The sequence below is a fragment of the Parus major genome, chromosome 1, assembly GCF_001522545.3.
Source record: "Parus major isolate Abel chromosome 1, Parus_major1.1, whole genome shotgun sequence".
NCBI classification, from domain to species: Eukaryota; Metazoa; Chordata; class Aves; order Passeriformes; family Paridae; genus Parus; species Parus major.
In genome coordinates, this window is record NC_031768.1 from 34,298,709 (window position 1) to 34,314,312 (window position 15,604).

A 15,604-nucleotide genomic window follows, 5' to 3' on the forward strand; every position below is an offset into this window, starting at 1 on the left:
AGGAAGGAAGGAAGGAAGGAAGGAAGGAAGGGAGAGAGGGAGGAAGGGAGGGAGGGAGGAAGGAAGGGAGGGAGGAAGGAAGGGAGGGAGGAAGGAAGGAAGGAAGGCAAACCCAAAACAACAAAGCAGATATTTGCAGTATTTTCTTCTTGCTGTTTTTCCCCCTTTAAAACCATCCAGCCTTGTAGAGAAGAAAAACATTCAATTTGATGCTAATTCCCAGATATAGAAGAAACATCAACAAACAAACCCTCCAGTGAAACTGCCATTTCTGGGGAAATTTGTGCACAGGGTTTATGGGCAGCAGATCAATTTTCCTCACTGTTTCACCTCAAGTAATGTACTAGGGTAGGATTTCAAACTCAATGTGTTGTTATTAGGCTGGATAGTGTTATGCTAGAAATAAAAATACTTTTGTCCCAATTCTGTGAACATCTTATTTGATTCCTCTTTTATTCAGCACCTCTCATGCAGAGATCATGCTTATTAAAACCTCCAGTGTCTTGATTTAACTCTCAGTATGTTCACTTAATTTGTTATTTTAAAAGAGCTTGTGTTCACAACAAATTTTAATTTGCTTTATTTCGCTGTTATATAAATGGTTATTCGTTAAAGCTCAGTGCCTTCCAAATGAGTTCATTTTATTCATATTTGCATATTTTTCACTCTAGACCACTGGGAAAAAAATATAATTATTTTGCTAAGCAGTCACTTCAGATGTCTGTTTCCAGCCTGATTCAACAGAGTTTGAAAATCAGATGCTGAAGGCGGGAGTATTGCAAAATTGAAATAGCCTCAGTGAAAACTGCCACAGAAATAGAGATTTTTGAAATTTTTCTTTCAAAGAAAATTCTGTAAGAAAGAAGACACTGAACAAATGACCAAAATCTTTACAAAAAGTTCAAAGATACTTAGATCAGAAGGATACCATGAAACCGAGAGGCTAATCCAGGCTTCTGAGTTAGGTTAAGGAGATCAGCAGCCCCTTGCCAAGGGTGGGTGGGAGAGGAAAGGGACATTGCACTTTTGCACTGCTTGCCTTCTAGCACATCCTTCCGGGATCTTCTAAGCAAAGTGAGTGGTAGGCATCAAAAAGATCAACATCCTTTTAAGTGCTATATTAATTATTCAAATTTTTTTTAAAAAAAGCTTTTAAAGTCACCAAGCTAACACAGTCAGCTTTGAGTTGGGAAAAATCAAAACTAATCTGCATCTCCTTGATGAAGTTGGGTCACTAAAGGGCACAAACTTCAAGTGCACTCTACAGGTGTACAGCACCCTAAACTCAGGAGGAGAATGGTTTACTAGAAGAGGGGCAAATTTCTTACTGCTTTCAGCTGGTTTAAATCCTCAGTATCATATTTGTCATGATTCTTTAAAAAAAAATTTTGATACACAAAATAATCCTCTGGCTGGACATTTTTTCAATGATTCACCATAATTTCCATATGTTCCATATACCAGAATCTATCCATTTGAAGTGTTATAGCATCCTTAGCATAAGATCTGCCTACTCTGAATTCAAGTGGTTTGAAGTGAAGGGTAAGAAACGGAAGAGAGATCATGTATTTTATGCAGTGAGGGAATCTTAAAAAAAGCTTTGAGAAAGATTCATTGTCTTGGGAGCTTAGATCATCAAAGTACCCAAAACCATAATAATCTTGCTTTTCATGCTAATTTAAAGTGTCTACTGGGAACTCAAAAGAGATATAGTTGTCTCAAGAACTGTTTATGCAAGCTGTTCAGTGCCCTACCTGATGGGTTTTTTCCACTTAGTCCACACAGAATAGTGAAAAATTTGGGTGAGACTTATCCAATAACAACGCTGACTAAAATCAATTCTGAAAAAAAACCCTAATAATATAAAAACAAATTCATTCTAAACAGATGCACTCGTATAAAATCAGATATCATTTCAATGGCATAAAAAATATAATTCTTAATAAAATACTGAAAAAAATGAAAACATTTAAATACAACTTTTAGTCAAAGGAAATTACTCATCTCCTCCACATTCACTTACACAAACACCACAAGTCAAAGCAATTTGATATAAAGCCACCAGAGAAGTAAATATTAAAATTCTTATCAGCACCAATAGGCTTTGGATCTTATCCTAAATGTCAGGCTCTGTCATCTTAGTCACTTAAGCAGATCCTCTGAAAGTTATTTCAGGGATTTCAACAGAATTATCACAGAGATTGCTCAGTCTGAACAAGGCTGAAAAAAGCACGGCCTGTAGAAACCCAGTATGGGCCAAAACCACATTATATCACATTATGTAGTTAAGGGATTCTATGCCTAGGGGTTCTATCTATATGTATTTTTTTATACAGTATTTTTAATTTCTTTGAATGTGACTATCTCTTCAAACAAGTAATTGTCACTCACACACTGAATTTATGTATAAGACTGATCCTGATAAAGAAAGCAAGAGGTTTTCCAAACGGTGTCTTGCAAAACTAAGTATTTGCAATCTTGATGTTTCAAGGAATTGTACTTCAGGGCATTATAAAGAAATTTAAAATAGTCTGTGATCAACAATAGAGCCTGTAAAGCTTAAAGTTATCTGGAGAGAATAAACCCACAAATCCGAAAAGCTCTTGCTTACCTAAATTTATCAAGGGAAAAATTTCCTCACTTTCACTAAGATAGAACAAAATGAAGACAAAAAAAAACTTTGGGAGATGAGCACTGAGAAGATTCAAGGCAACTAGCATGTGGTGTCCAGAGAAAGACCTGACCCCTCTGGCTTGGAGCCTGAGAGCCCCCCTGAGCACAAAGCCTGCAATAAACCGAGGGCAGGGAAGCCCAGGAGGGAGGGCAGGTGTGAGAGCTGCTCACGGCAGGGCAGCCACGCTGGCACATCTGCTGCTGGCAAGTGTGACCCCCTCGTTCACCAGTGCCTGAGATAAACGCTTGTCTCTTGACTTGTGGAGACATGATTATGGATCTGTTAATCCCTGAAACCAGGGATAACTTTCCAGGGTGTGCAGCATGCCCATGGGCCTTCCCTCACCCCATCACTGACTTCAAGCAACCCAAGTGGCTCAGAAGTGGTGCGCATAAGCTCTTACGTATATGTGCATTACCAGGAAAAGCTTGGTGGTACCACAATCAACTCTGCATAAGTGTATACCACCTGGTTAAGGAATTGCAAAGGATGATGGTTAGACAGATGTCTTTGTGCAACAGAATATGAAAGTTTCCAAGTGGAAATTTGAATCAAGATGCCTCCTCAGAGCAGCATAATCCTCACTCATTATGATCGAAGGGGATCTGATTTCTTTGAAGCAACAGCCTGAAGACAGGGCTTGTGAGGGCACCCAGTGCCTCAAGAGAAAAGCAAAATCCTATCAACTGGTGTTAGGAAGATTATGCTTTTATGAGTGTGCACAACAAATAAAACATGCCTAAAAGAGAGGAATGATTGCCACCAAAATCTCCAAGGATGCGAAATTTGAACTCAATAAAATATGAGCAGGTTTTTTAAGGAATTTATAAGGTTTCTTTTAAAGGAATTTATAAAATCTTAGGTAAAAGGAATACAGACCTTGGATCTCATCCATAAAACATTTAAGGCATGGATTTCAATAAAGCTAGGTATAAGGGTGTGATCAGCTATAAAAAATAAATTTTGAACATGGTACAAACTTCCTTGTGTCTAGAGACAGCACATCTTTTGTCATCCAGCTTATGTCATTTTTCATACAGCAGTCACAACTAAATATATACCTTTTTTTGCAAAAAAAGGTATAAACATTGTTGTAAGTGTTCCTTTGGAAAAAAAAAAAAAAAAAAAGCAAGTGGGAGAATGTTGATTTGCAAAGAAGGAAAGAAGTCATCATTATTGCCTTAGGTTTCAGCTACCCATCTCTTCCAGCAAGAGGTTAAGAATGACCCTGTTTTTCAAACCTAAGATACATCTAGACAAGTGCTCTCTTTCCAATAATTCCAACAAACCTATAGTAGATGCTTAAGGAAAAGAGATGACAGCAATAAGCCTGGGAGTGATTTTTTCCAATACACCCTTCCAGAAGCAAGAAGTTTCAGAGATTTCCTGAATAAAAGGTCACACACAGATTCCTAATGAACGTGGCCTGCACTGCTTCACCTAATTGCAATTTCAGTTCATTCAAGCGCTTGGCCACCAAAGAGTTCTGGGACAGCAGGATCTGTGATTTAATGACACACTTAATTACATTCAAAAGGTTGTACTTCAGTAGTTTGTTTGTTGTTGTATTTTTTTATTTTGTTGGATGTTCTCTACTTTGTGTACAATAAGACACTGAATGACCACTTCTCGTTCACTTCCTACACCATTCATAACTGTATGATACCACACCTCAGTCATCTGTTTGGAAGCAGCAGCACCTTGTTCTGTGCCCCACCTTGTACAAAGCCATCCAGCACTCCTAACCATCACTCTTCAGTTTTTTCCAGTTTAACCAGACTCCTTTTGGTTATGCACAACAGGATGAACCAATGGCTTCTATAAAGGAAGAGGGACGCTTTCTGTCCTGTTTTCATCTTCTTTCCTCCTAAGTAATATAATTTTATTTGCCTTTATGACTGGCATGAAATATCGATGATGTTGTACATAGAGCTTTCAACAGTAAATCACAATATTTATTTAACTCTTTGAGTAGCAGTTAATTTAGGTCCTATTCTTGTAAATACATAGGTGTGGCTGTTTTTTCTCATATTCTGTATTTGCATTTACTAACACTCTGTATTTATTCACCCCTTCATAACATAGTCATTCACTATTGGGATATTATTTCCTATTCTTCATAATAGTTAAAATTTCACAAGGCATCTCTGGACGCCACCCAGTCTCACCCTCTGGTCCAGCTAGTGGCCCAGGACCATGTCCAGTCAGATCTCAGGTATTTTCAGGGATGGAGACTCCTCAACCTCTCTCATCAGCCTGTTGCCAGTGTTTGACCATCCAAAATGTAAAAAAAAAAAAAAAATAAGGAAAAATAAAAAAGATTTTTTTTTCCCCATTAGGCACTGGAAAAGATCCCTCTGGTCCTCTCCTCTTCAGGCTCAATACAGCTCTCTCAGCCTCTCCTTTCATGTCACAAACTCAAATCCTTTAATTATCAATAGTCAAATAATTTTGAATATCCTAAACCTATCTTAAAAAAATGCATCATCTCACTCTTTACCCTGTATTCTGTATCTATCTTTTATAAATGTACTGAACATCTGTCTATGGGACCACAAGTATCTTTGCTACAGCTCGAAACTGGTAATTTCTCCATATTGTTTTCTGCCTCCTAATCTATTATTAACCTACAAGAGATCTTTCTCTTATCTCAAGAGAGGCCAGACACTTTAAAACTTTTGGCATGAATCTTAACAAAAGCTTTTGCAAATCAGGATTAAATTAATTCATACAGTTGTTGAATATTTCAATGAATAAGTAAAACAAACGCCTAGAAAAAATGCACTAACTCTTCCAAAATTCATTAACAGATATTTAACTCTACATCTTTTTAAATGTCTGACTTACTTTTCAATATAAAAACCACAGTTACTGGCCTATGCACAATGTTCTTCCCAAAACTGCCCAGCCCCTGTATTTGTTCACCTTACACTTCTCCTTTACTAAGGATGATTTAGGGTCCAGAGATACTTTTACGCTTCTGATGGATTTTGGTTTTAATCACAGTGGCCTGTTTTAGACTGTTTTCATTTCTTTTTGACGTACAGTACTGTATTTATACTGAGTTTGTAACTATCTCCATACTATTTTAAGCTCTCTATCTTTCTACCTTCCCATTTTATATATTTCAGAGACAGGGAACAGATTGAAGACTCCAAGTCCGTTTGGTTGCTCCTCAAAAGGATGTCTTTACATCCCCCTGATAAAACTTGTTCTCCTCTAAACCCTTTAAATTATTTTGCAATAGGCAGACCAGAACACAACATAGCACTTAAAGTTCTGGCCCACAAAGGATTCATACAGCTGAATCAACTCAAGTTGTCTGTTTAGTTTGTTCATTTTCTAACAATTTCTAATATTTGTTTTGATTTTCACCCTATCGATCACCACTGAGTTTCACAGAATGATTTCTTTTGACCCCGAGATCTGCTTCCAAAGTGATGATGGTCAACACAGAATCCATAAAGTCTTTTTCTGATGTTGTTTCCCCATGTCCATCACTCCATATTGATCTACATTGAGCTGCACATGCCTTTTAACACTCAGCTTCTTATGGTCTTCCTGCAATTCTTCACACATCCCTGGTCTTTATCACCCTGAATAGTTTGATACAATTCAAAGGACTTGTCACTACATTATGTGCTCCTCCTACAAAATTATTTATTGAAAGCACCACATGTTGAAACAAGCACAGGGGTGATAGTCTTCCAACAGAAATTAGGGACTAAAGTGACAAAATTCATACATATTTGGAAGACTGTGTGTGGTTGTGTGCACATGTATGGCGCACAAGTAACAGTACTGCAAACTGTTTTTCATAACCCTGATTACAGTGCACAGATATGATAGAACCTGAATTGAATTACAATTATAAAGCAATCCACATGCATTTCCTTTGTGCTTATACAGAAAAAAGAAATCATCACCCACTTTTTATAGGTTGGTAACATTTTGACACTTCCTCACTAGCTCTGTAACTCATTCAGGCCTAAAAAAACCAGGCTGAAATTAGGAAGATAAATACTTTTCAAGGAAAAAAAAAAACACAACCCAAGCATCTCATAGATCTATGTATATTTAAAAAAGACTATTAAAGTAACCTATAGAAATTTTCAGTAATTGAAATTAAATCAAGCTGTCTTTGGAAATGAACAATTGCATCATCTTGATAGGATTTCATTATCCCTCTAAAGTCACTTTGTAATATTATACAATATAAGAATTGTCTGGTTAGTGATTCAGAGAATCCAGCTTGAAAATTGAAAACTAATGGGAATGAAAGAAATGACAGAAATATCTCTTGCTTTATCTCCTGCAGGGCTTACCAGGGTCACACAGAAATGCTGAATCTGGTGATGGAAGTACATTTATTTATGCCAAAATCGCATGGCTCAAGCCAAAATTGCAGAGCTCAAATAAGTTACCTGAATATATAAATTGATATAAATATACATTGATATAATTATACATTGATATAAATATAATGAGACTTCTTCCTTCAAAGTGTGAGCATGTCTTAGAAATCTTTGACACTGATATACTCAGACACTAAAGATTGATTGCACTTTTCTGAACGTGGTGTTTTATAACAAGCAGCATATGTGTAACATTGTAAAGGTGCAAACTTTTTGATTTTCATTCACAATTTTCACAGAGAATTATAAAAACTTCTATATTAGATATTATCACATATTATCTCAGCCTTCTTTTATTAATGTACTGAGGAAAAAAAATTAAGAATAAAATTGAGACTCTCCTTTTTTGAGCCAACAATTTTACATGCATGCACAGAATCCTCATAAAATTAAACAGGTGTGAACAAGGATGGAAGAAATATGAATAGTTTATGCTTTTTTATCAGTCTAAATTGAGACCCACAAAACTGTGGCAAGCACCTTGAACCACAGCTGAAACTACTGGGTTTTATGCCCTGGGCTGGGGGAGGTCACAGAAATGTTCAGGATATCCTGATTTCCAATGTCCTCATTGTGAAGAGCATATTTATTTGTAAGTGCACACAAAACACTACCTCAGTATCAGTCACTGATGAATACAGTGTGTCATTTGCCTTCTACCTCTGAAAATGAAATTGCAAGTTTATTTATCAACTAGTAATTCACAGAGGAGACAGCAGGATCTCCCCGTGTGGTTTGATTCCAAAGGTTCATCACAGCTGTCAGTCTTCCCTACCAGGGGTTTTCTGTCTGCCATGAGACTTCCCTAAAGCAAAAGCCCTGCTGACTGTGAGTAAGGCTACCAGGAAAAGCAGCCTGGCAGAAAACCTCAGTGAAATCTATCAAACACACAGAAAAGTACTTTCATCCTTCCAGCATTTGTCAAAACCCCTTTCTCAGGGAGAGGCTGAGGGCAGGGTGAGCAGCACCTGCAGAGGAAAACCATTGGTGGGGGAATGGAGTCTTGTGTACCAGTGCTGGGGCTGGAAAGGAAGGTTTAAAAGAACTATGAAACCACTTGTTGTAAAGACTCTGAGTGAATGTACTGCCTTTTCATACAGTGCCTACCCACGTTCCACAAGGTAACATGCTTTCTACTTATTTGCTTTCCTCATTCCATTGGCAGATTGGATTTAAAAGTAGGTTGCTTCAAATATTTACTCTTCTAGAATGTCAAACTGAATCAAAACCACATCCATCACAAATGGTGAATCATTTTTCACATCAGACATTCAGGCTTGACTCATTTGCCTGCTGCAGGGATATCATCCTTTATTGCTACAGTTCCTATAATGGGAAACAAGCATTCAGTGATTGAACATGATTGACTGCAAGCTACATGTGAGTCTCTCTTGCAAGCCCAAATTCACTTAACATCCACACCTTTTTCACAGTTCATGTCAATATACAAACACAAGGTGAAAACATTTCTGGAGGAGAAAGCTTGAGCACGCTTGCTGCCTTATTTGAGCCTTGAGTGGCCTGAAGCAGAATGTGCTAATGCATGCCAATGTGCCAGCAGATATTTCAAACATACTCTGGACACTTGGGCCCAACAGTTATGAGCAAGGATGGAAGGTCATTGCATTTAATGTGCTCTTGAGACTGTTATGATCTTGCAGCTGGAAAAGCGCCTGGGACTATCCATTCTACTGACAGGGCTGCTTTGGTCTGAAGAATTTCACAGGCAAAGAAGATAGCTGTGACTCACAGGGCTCAGTTTTTAGGTCAGAGTTTGCTCGGAAGAAATGAATCAGCTGGAAGACTTACTCATCAAATGCTTCCTATAATTAATTTCATTAATTTACATTTGTAGGGGTTCTTAATGCAAATAGTAAGATTGATACAATTGTAGAGTGAATAGAAGTGTGTGTGTGTGTAAGCACCAAAAGAAAGAGCAAAGTGTTAAAAGAATGCCCTTTATGGGCAAACAAAAGACATGTTTAGAGGACACTGTTCCTGTGCTGTGCATGTCAAGGCCAGCAGATAACCATGCACTCTGCCATCAAGAGGATAACATCTCCAGGTTACAGCATAATACCCATATCATTACTTTTCCTGTTAACCCAGCCTAAAAATAGTCTGCAGATAGAGCCTATATATTGCAGAAAAGGAAAAATGTACTGAGAGCTATTGAGAAATATAAAAGATCACAGAATGGTAGTGGTTGGAAGGAAGCTATGTCCAATCTCTCTGCTAATGCAATTTCACCTAGAAAAAGCAATACAGGTTGCATTCAGACAAATTGTTAATATGTCCAGAGAAGGAGACTACACCACCTCTGTGGTAGATCTGACCATAATCTAGCCTGTCATTTCTGATCAAGAAGAACCACAGAGACAGGATCAGGACCCAGTGGCTGGCATGACCTTTTCCCCTACTCAGGTGATGCTCACAGGACCACATGAGTTCACAAATCTTCGTGCTTATGGAAGTGAGTCTAAGTGAATGAGGTTCAGGAGGGAGTGTGAGTTGAAAAAATTCAGCTTATTTAGGGATTCTGCACCTAAACCTCACCTTCCCATTTCTGAAACTCTCACACTGAGTTTTTTTACATGGAATACACTAAACTTTAAATGATACAAAATAAATCTTAAAAAAAAAGAAGAATGTTCTATGCTTCCATGACCCTATGCAAAGAGAAGAAAATTACCCTTTTTGTTTTCCCACTGAGGACATTTTTGCAGTCCAACTTAAAGATGAAAAGCAATTTTAGTGAAATATTAATGCTGACATCATTAGCTACATCTAGTTACATTAGCAACATCTAGCATTTATGCTAGATAGTTTTTATTATGTTGGATGTTTTTTATTAAAGCAGCATCTACTTGTGTTTTGGAGACGCTTGGGTTTGACACATCTGTTAAAATATGTATGAGTAAGTGGTGTTCCACTTACCTGTATGATTCCAGGACAACTCCATTAATGTTACTGACTCCACTACACTAAAAGTACATGGCTACTATGCTCTTGTCCATTGTTTGGACTGGGTTTGATATGTGTACAGAGCCTTAGAGAGAGAAAATTCTGTATAAAAGTTGATCAAAACGGCATCACCAGCTTGATAGTGTACAATGAAACAGCAATCTTCAGTGACTCTATGGAATAAAAGTCACAGTGGTTTAGGTAAAAATCTTGCTAAAGAAAGATGAAGTGAGAAAATGCAGCATTTTAAACATGTAAGTATTCATTATACTACATTCTGATTTAGTAGACATGTTAGTGCATAAATATACATATATGTATTATAGAGAGCTCTAAAAAATAGGGAGTCTCATAAATAGTGTCTTCAGAAGAAAGAAATAGTGCACACAGGACGGTTTTTGAGTTCATAGAGAAATTCACCTAACTTCAAATGTCTCACTCTAACACAGTCACCTTATCAATTCTTTATTATCCATGGAGAGAAACAGGCACCTACAGAAGGTGAATTATCCATCTCAGACTGACACAAGTGAATCTCCAGGTATTTATTTCCTTGTTTTGCCTACAGAGGCCTCTTACAGTGACAAACTGAGAAGCAAATGTGCAATTTTTATGTGGATGAAGTTATAAGGGCTATAAGGCTCTCTCCTTATAACACAGATCATCCCCCACTAAACTCTGTAATATTCCTTCAAGTCTTTAATTTGTTTTCCTCTTAATGAATATGTGCACCCTAACACTGATGCATGATCCATCCCTGTAACAAGGAACTAAAATATTTTTGTAATACTCAGATATTTAAGGTTTTTTTATTGTTTACTTCTTATATAAGGTAGTACAACTCTTCCAAGCCCTAGAGAAAAAAATCTCATCCACTATTATTTTTAAGATCTTACAAAGCAAAACATAAATCAATCTTTATTTTTGCTAAATGTTAGCTAAACCTTCTCCAACATTCCTCTGACATAGCCTTACTTATGCTGGAAAGAAAACACACCTTAAAAGAAAAAAAAAGAAACTTTGTGAAAGAAAAAGTATATTAAGAAAATAATGACTTTACCTATTATCACATGCATGCCAAGTCTTGCCAAATGCTTCACAGTTTGGTAACCAATTCCTTTAGTGCCTCCAGTCACTATAGCAACCTTTCCATTTTGTGTAGGGAAAACTATATGAGAAAAAAGAAACAACACAAGGTTAGTTCACAATAGTAACAGAATTAAGAAGTTTAGATGCATTTTACAGTACACTTGACTGCTCAAGCCAAGCCAGTAAACAATCTTGGGAGCAAACTCTGTATGGAAATAAAAACTATGGAACATCCACCATTATTTACCGCACTACAATTTTCCAGTATTAACAGTTCACAGAAGACTGAGGTTGACGACACAAAAGGCAAACACCCACTTCAGAAATTTTCTCATTTCTATTTGCATGCATTTCATCATCCTGCAGTCATCTGACCTTTAAAATTTCCACCATAACTTGGTTACTGAGCAAGGTGGCAGCAGTTACATCAGCTCAGGGATGACTTACTCCATGTGTACAGGGAAAAAAATCGCAATTGGCAGCATGATACCCTGATAATTTCTTGAATGACAAGAGACCGGCCTCTGTCAGTAACATGGATGAAAGATCTCAGTCAAAGGTGAGCCATCAAAAGTACACCAGCTGACCCAATTTCTCTGCATACCTGAGCACTTTCTTTTCTGAAAATCACAAGGCCCTGAGCCCCAAAGGAAGGAGGAAGCAATTGTCTTGCATAAAAGTGCTTTTCCCACCTATACCAGCCCTCTCCCTCAGAAGCCAGCATCCCTGGTACCACTGTCAGCCTCACTCTGCCTCCACTCCAAGTGTTCCTTGACCCACACACAGCCTGGCAGGCAGGGGATGCTCCCAAACTCCCTCTGCTAGAGGGGTGGCTTAGACACAGCCTGTGTCTCCTGCATCCCCAGGCAGCCCATAGCCTGCCAAGTGAGCCAAGAAGCATCAGGGCTGGCCCTTGCAGAGCAGCTGCCATTCCAGCTACAAGCTCTCACTCTGGGAGCAGGCTGCACCCTCCCACCATGGAGGGAATCCTGCAGCCAAAGCAGAGCAGAGGCATTATAACTTAACTGCCTGGGAAAGGCGTGAATTATGCCAACTACCATTTTTTGGGGTGGAGAATGTTTCATGTGAAGCACCATGTAGTCCTTAGGTGACTAAGGTGAATTTCTAAGTTGTTTTGGAGTAGAAGCCATGAGGCATTTGCGCAGGAAAAACAGTACTGAATACTTCCTTTTGCTGTGGCACAGTGTCTGTAGGCAATGCTATAGATAACAAATGGTAAAAAGGTGCCAGTTTTCATTTATCAAAGGACTTTCTATTTTGATTTCTAGGTTTTTAGGGGATAGCTTTGTTGTACAACACCAACTCATATTTTACATAGTTATGAAACACAGGATTAGCACTGATACAAGCTTCTTTTTTCACAGCAACTTCAAAAAGGATCCACATTTCACCTTTTCTGAAACACATAATACTTTCCATCATGATTCAACATGAATTTCTCTTCTCTTCAGGTAAGACTTGGTTCTTCCCATCCATGAAGAACAGGACTTGTTTACAGTTCTTTGAAGGTTAACTCTAATTATCTAATTACAGTGATATGCATGCACATAGATGTAATGACTTATATAATTCAAGCTAAATAAAACTTCCCCAGGACCTTTCTTAAGGGGCTTCAATTTAGTTATAAGCAGCCCTGCAATTTCCACCAAAAATACTTCCAATCACAAACTCTAAACAAAATGTCCAAATCTCATCAAGAGAAAATGCATTCTTTTGGGCCTGAGTACCTTCTCCTCCTCCTCTTCTGCCTCCCCATGCCTCCCTTGCTTCCTGGCCTGACATTTGGATTTCACGAGTTGCATATAGGTGCTGTCACTCATTTCCAATACTGCACCACCATACCTACCTATTGAATAAAAAGGGACATTTTAATTCAAAATTCACTTAGAAGAAAATTAATGAAAGAAAAGGAGAAAAAGAATTCAGGACTGGGGAAGGGAGAATGACATGAAGTGAAAATGGAAAGTCAGAAGAGCAAAGTAACAGGAATTGCTGTGATGAAGTGGTTCTTAGCAGAGGACAAAATTTAGCAGATGAAAGAAGATGTCCAATCCTATCCTGCCCATGGTGAGTGCAAAGAAAAGGACAATTTTTTGGTCCTAATGGCCACTTAAAGACTCCACTGTAAAAAATGCATTCTGTGAGATCCTACATTACAGAGAGATTTAAAACAGGACTGCTTGTAGCAGCTAGCTCCAAGGACCTAAGAAAGCAGACAGGGAGGGAGAAATGAGGGCTGCAGACAAACAGATAAGTGGAGATTATCTGTTTTATTTCCAAGAGGTACAGTATACAACTTCCACATAGCATGGTTTTGAATAGACACAGCACTGCATGGCACAACTTAGTCTATCCACTCACTTCAGTCAAAATGGAAAATGCAAAGAGAAAAACTGAAATACATCGGGGAGGGGAGTGGAACAGAAAGAAAAAAACCCTCCTCAATCCTTAATTGTTATTAATTTATAAAAAATGTACAGTTTCCATCAAGTCACATCTTAATGTAAAATGAATCTTAATGTAAAATGAATTAAAATGAGACACAGCTACTATTTATGTCAACAAAAGTGGTCAGATCAAACACAGGCTCTGTGTATGAGCCAGGGTAACTCTAGTGAAAGGCAGTTTATTAATGCCTTGCTCCCTCTAGAACTCCAACATCATGTGGAGCTCACAGTACACCCAACTTTCACTGTTAAAACACCACTTCCATGATGAAACTCAGCATGTAATTTTCAAAGCAGACCTGGGCTCAGCCTGGTTTTCAGCAGATACTGGTTTATTTTGTGTGAGAGGTTGAGCTGAGTGCAGCTGGAGCCTCACAGCCCCCCAGGCAGGCAGGAGCAGTGGAGACCCACCAGCTTCGAAGTGCCCAGAGAGGTTCCCTCTGGCATTTCTTGCATCTCATTTAAACCACCCCAGTTCCCTCTCTCCCTCTGCTCCTGGTAAGGAGGTAGATATTTATCTCAAGTTCAGAGGCATAATGCCAGTGATATTTCCGTGGGACATGAGAACGGTACAGCCCTGTGCTGATGAAATCCCCTGACCAAGCAGTAGCTGTTAATTTCCCTTTGTGTTCAAAGAAACCAGCCTGCAGTCTTTAGCTACTCCTTTATCACACCAGTGTCTGAGAGAAGCTTCTCTCAAGCTGCAGGTTCTGCCTGCATTCCAACGCATTTGGATGACATAAGCCTGTTTACTTTGCAAGTGGATTACCCTAAAACAGAAAAATAAGGCTGATTTATTATGTCCTGATATGAGGCTATTTAAAAATAATTCTTTTCCTTTTAAATATGCTTCTCCTTAAGCAGAAATAAATTCCATGTACAGAGACATTCTCACACAAATTCAACACTACAAAGAAAGTAAGAAAATTCTGTAATTTTAAAAAATACTCATTTTCAAGGGACTCTAAAAAAGGGTTGTCAGGACTCCCCTGCAGCTGCAAAGATCACAGAGAAATTTAACAGTCTGCAGACCCATATCAATGACCAATTTCATATCAATGACCAATTTCATGTCAATGACCAGTTCCTGCCATCAAAATCTCAGCTCTGGGCAGGGATGAGGGTCATTGAAGTAGCCAAATCAAAACAAAAGCACTAAACTTTCTCTTTTTCTGCAGGAATACACCATGTGAACACAGAAAATGCAAACCTCAGAAGAGCTTCCCTTGAGAGTAGCTTGCTGTGGTATTCTGAAACCTTTACAGCACACTGTGCTTGAGGCCCAAGGGAAAAAAGAAAAAAGAAAAAAAGTATTAGAAGTTTATTTAAAGAAAATTGCATCAAAATTTTTACAAAGTTCCATCTCCAACCTTACTTATCTAGGATCTGCATTGTGGCACATTATGGGTCATGTGGACATTAAAATATATCTTTATATTAATTTTCTCATTAACCTTCTTTTTAAGACATTGAAGGCCAAGAGTAGAATTTAGATTATCTGAATCAGCCACCAGTACTTATCAGACAAGACCTGAGCACAGCTGAAGGCATCCAAAAATTGGTCAGTGTCCACCACCTGTGAGATGCCACGCTGGGACCTGCCTGCACCTCCTGAACTGGCCATGCAGTGCAGGAACTTTGGTGGTATTTGTGCGGGAGAGATCCCTACAGACAAATCCCAACCGTTTTGGTTTTTTTTTTTCATTCCTCCTATAACTGAATAATTTACATGCAAATATTAGGCCTGAAGGTAAGTGGCAGAAGCACAGAGGGAAAAAAATAAATAAAAGAACCAACAATGAATATTTAGTTTCGTGACTGAATAACAAGATCCAAGTTTGGAGCCATTCCTGTATAGCAACACCGAGTGAGAAAAAGAGGGCAAGCTGTAATTTCCAGTCCTCATCTAACATCATAGGACAAGGCACAATCGAGTTCTTCTAGATGGATTAAAGAAGTCTTATAGCTCAGTGTTCCACAGAATTATTGAGTAC

The 15,604-nt window shown here is 38.3% G+C and overlaps 1 protein-coding gene across 2 annotated transcripts in view; it reads right to left on the reverse strand.

Annotated features, from left to right (window-relative positions):
• Positions 1 to 15,604, reverse strand: part of DHRSX (dehydrogenase/reductase X-linked) — a 202,580-nt gene that overhangs the window by 113,377 nt on the left and 73,599 nt on the right. For both annotated transcript variants that reach the window (XM_033513822.1, XM_015625572.3), the window contains exon 2: positions 11,114 to 11,221. In XM_033513822.1, coding sequence (XP_033369713.1) covers positions 11,114 to 11,129 — 16 coding nt within the window. In that variant the 5' untranslated portion in view covers positions 11,130 to 11,221. The remainder of the gene's footprint in view (positions 1 to 11,113; positions 11,222 to 15,604) is intronic.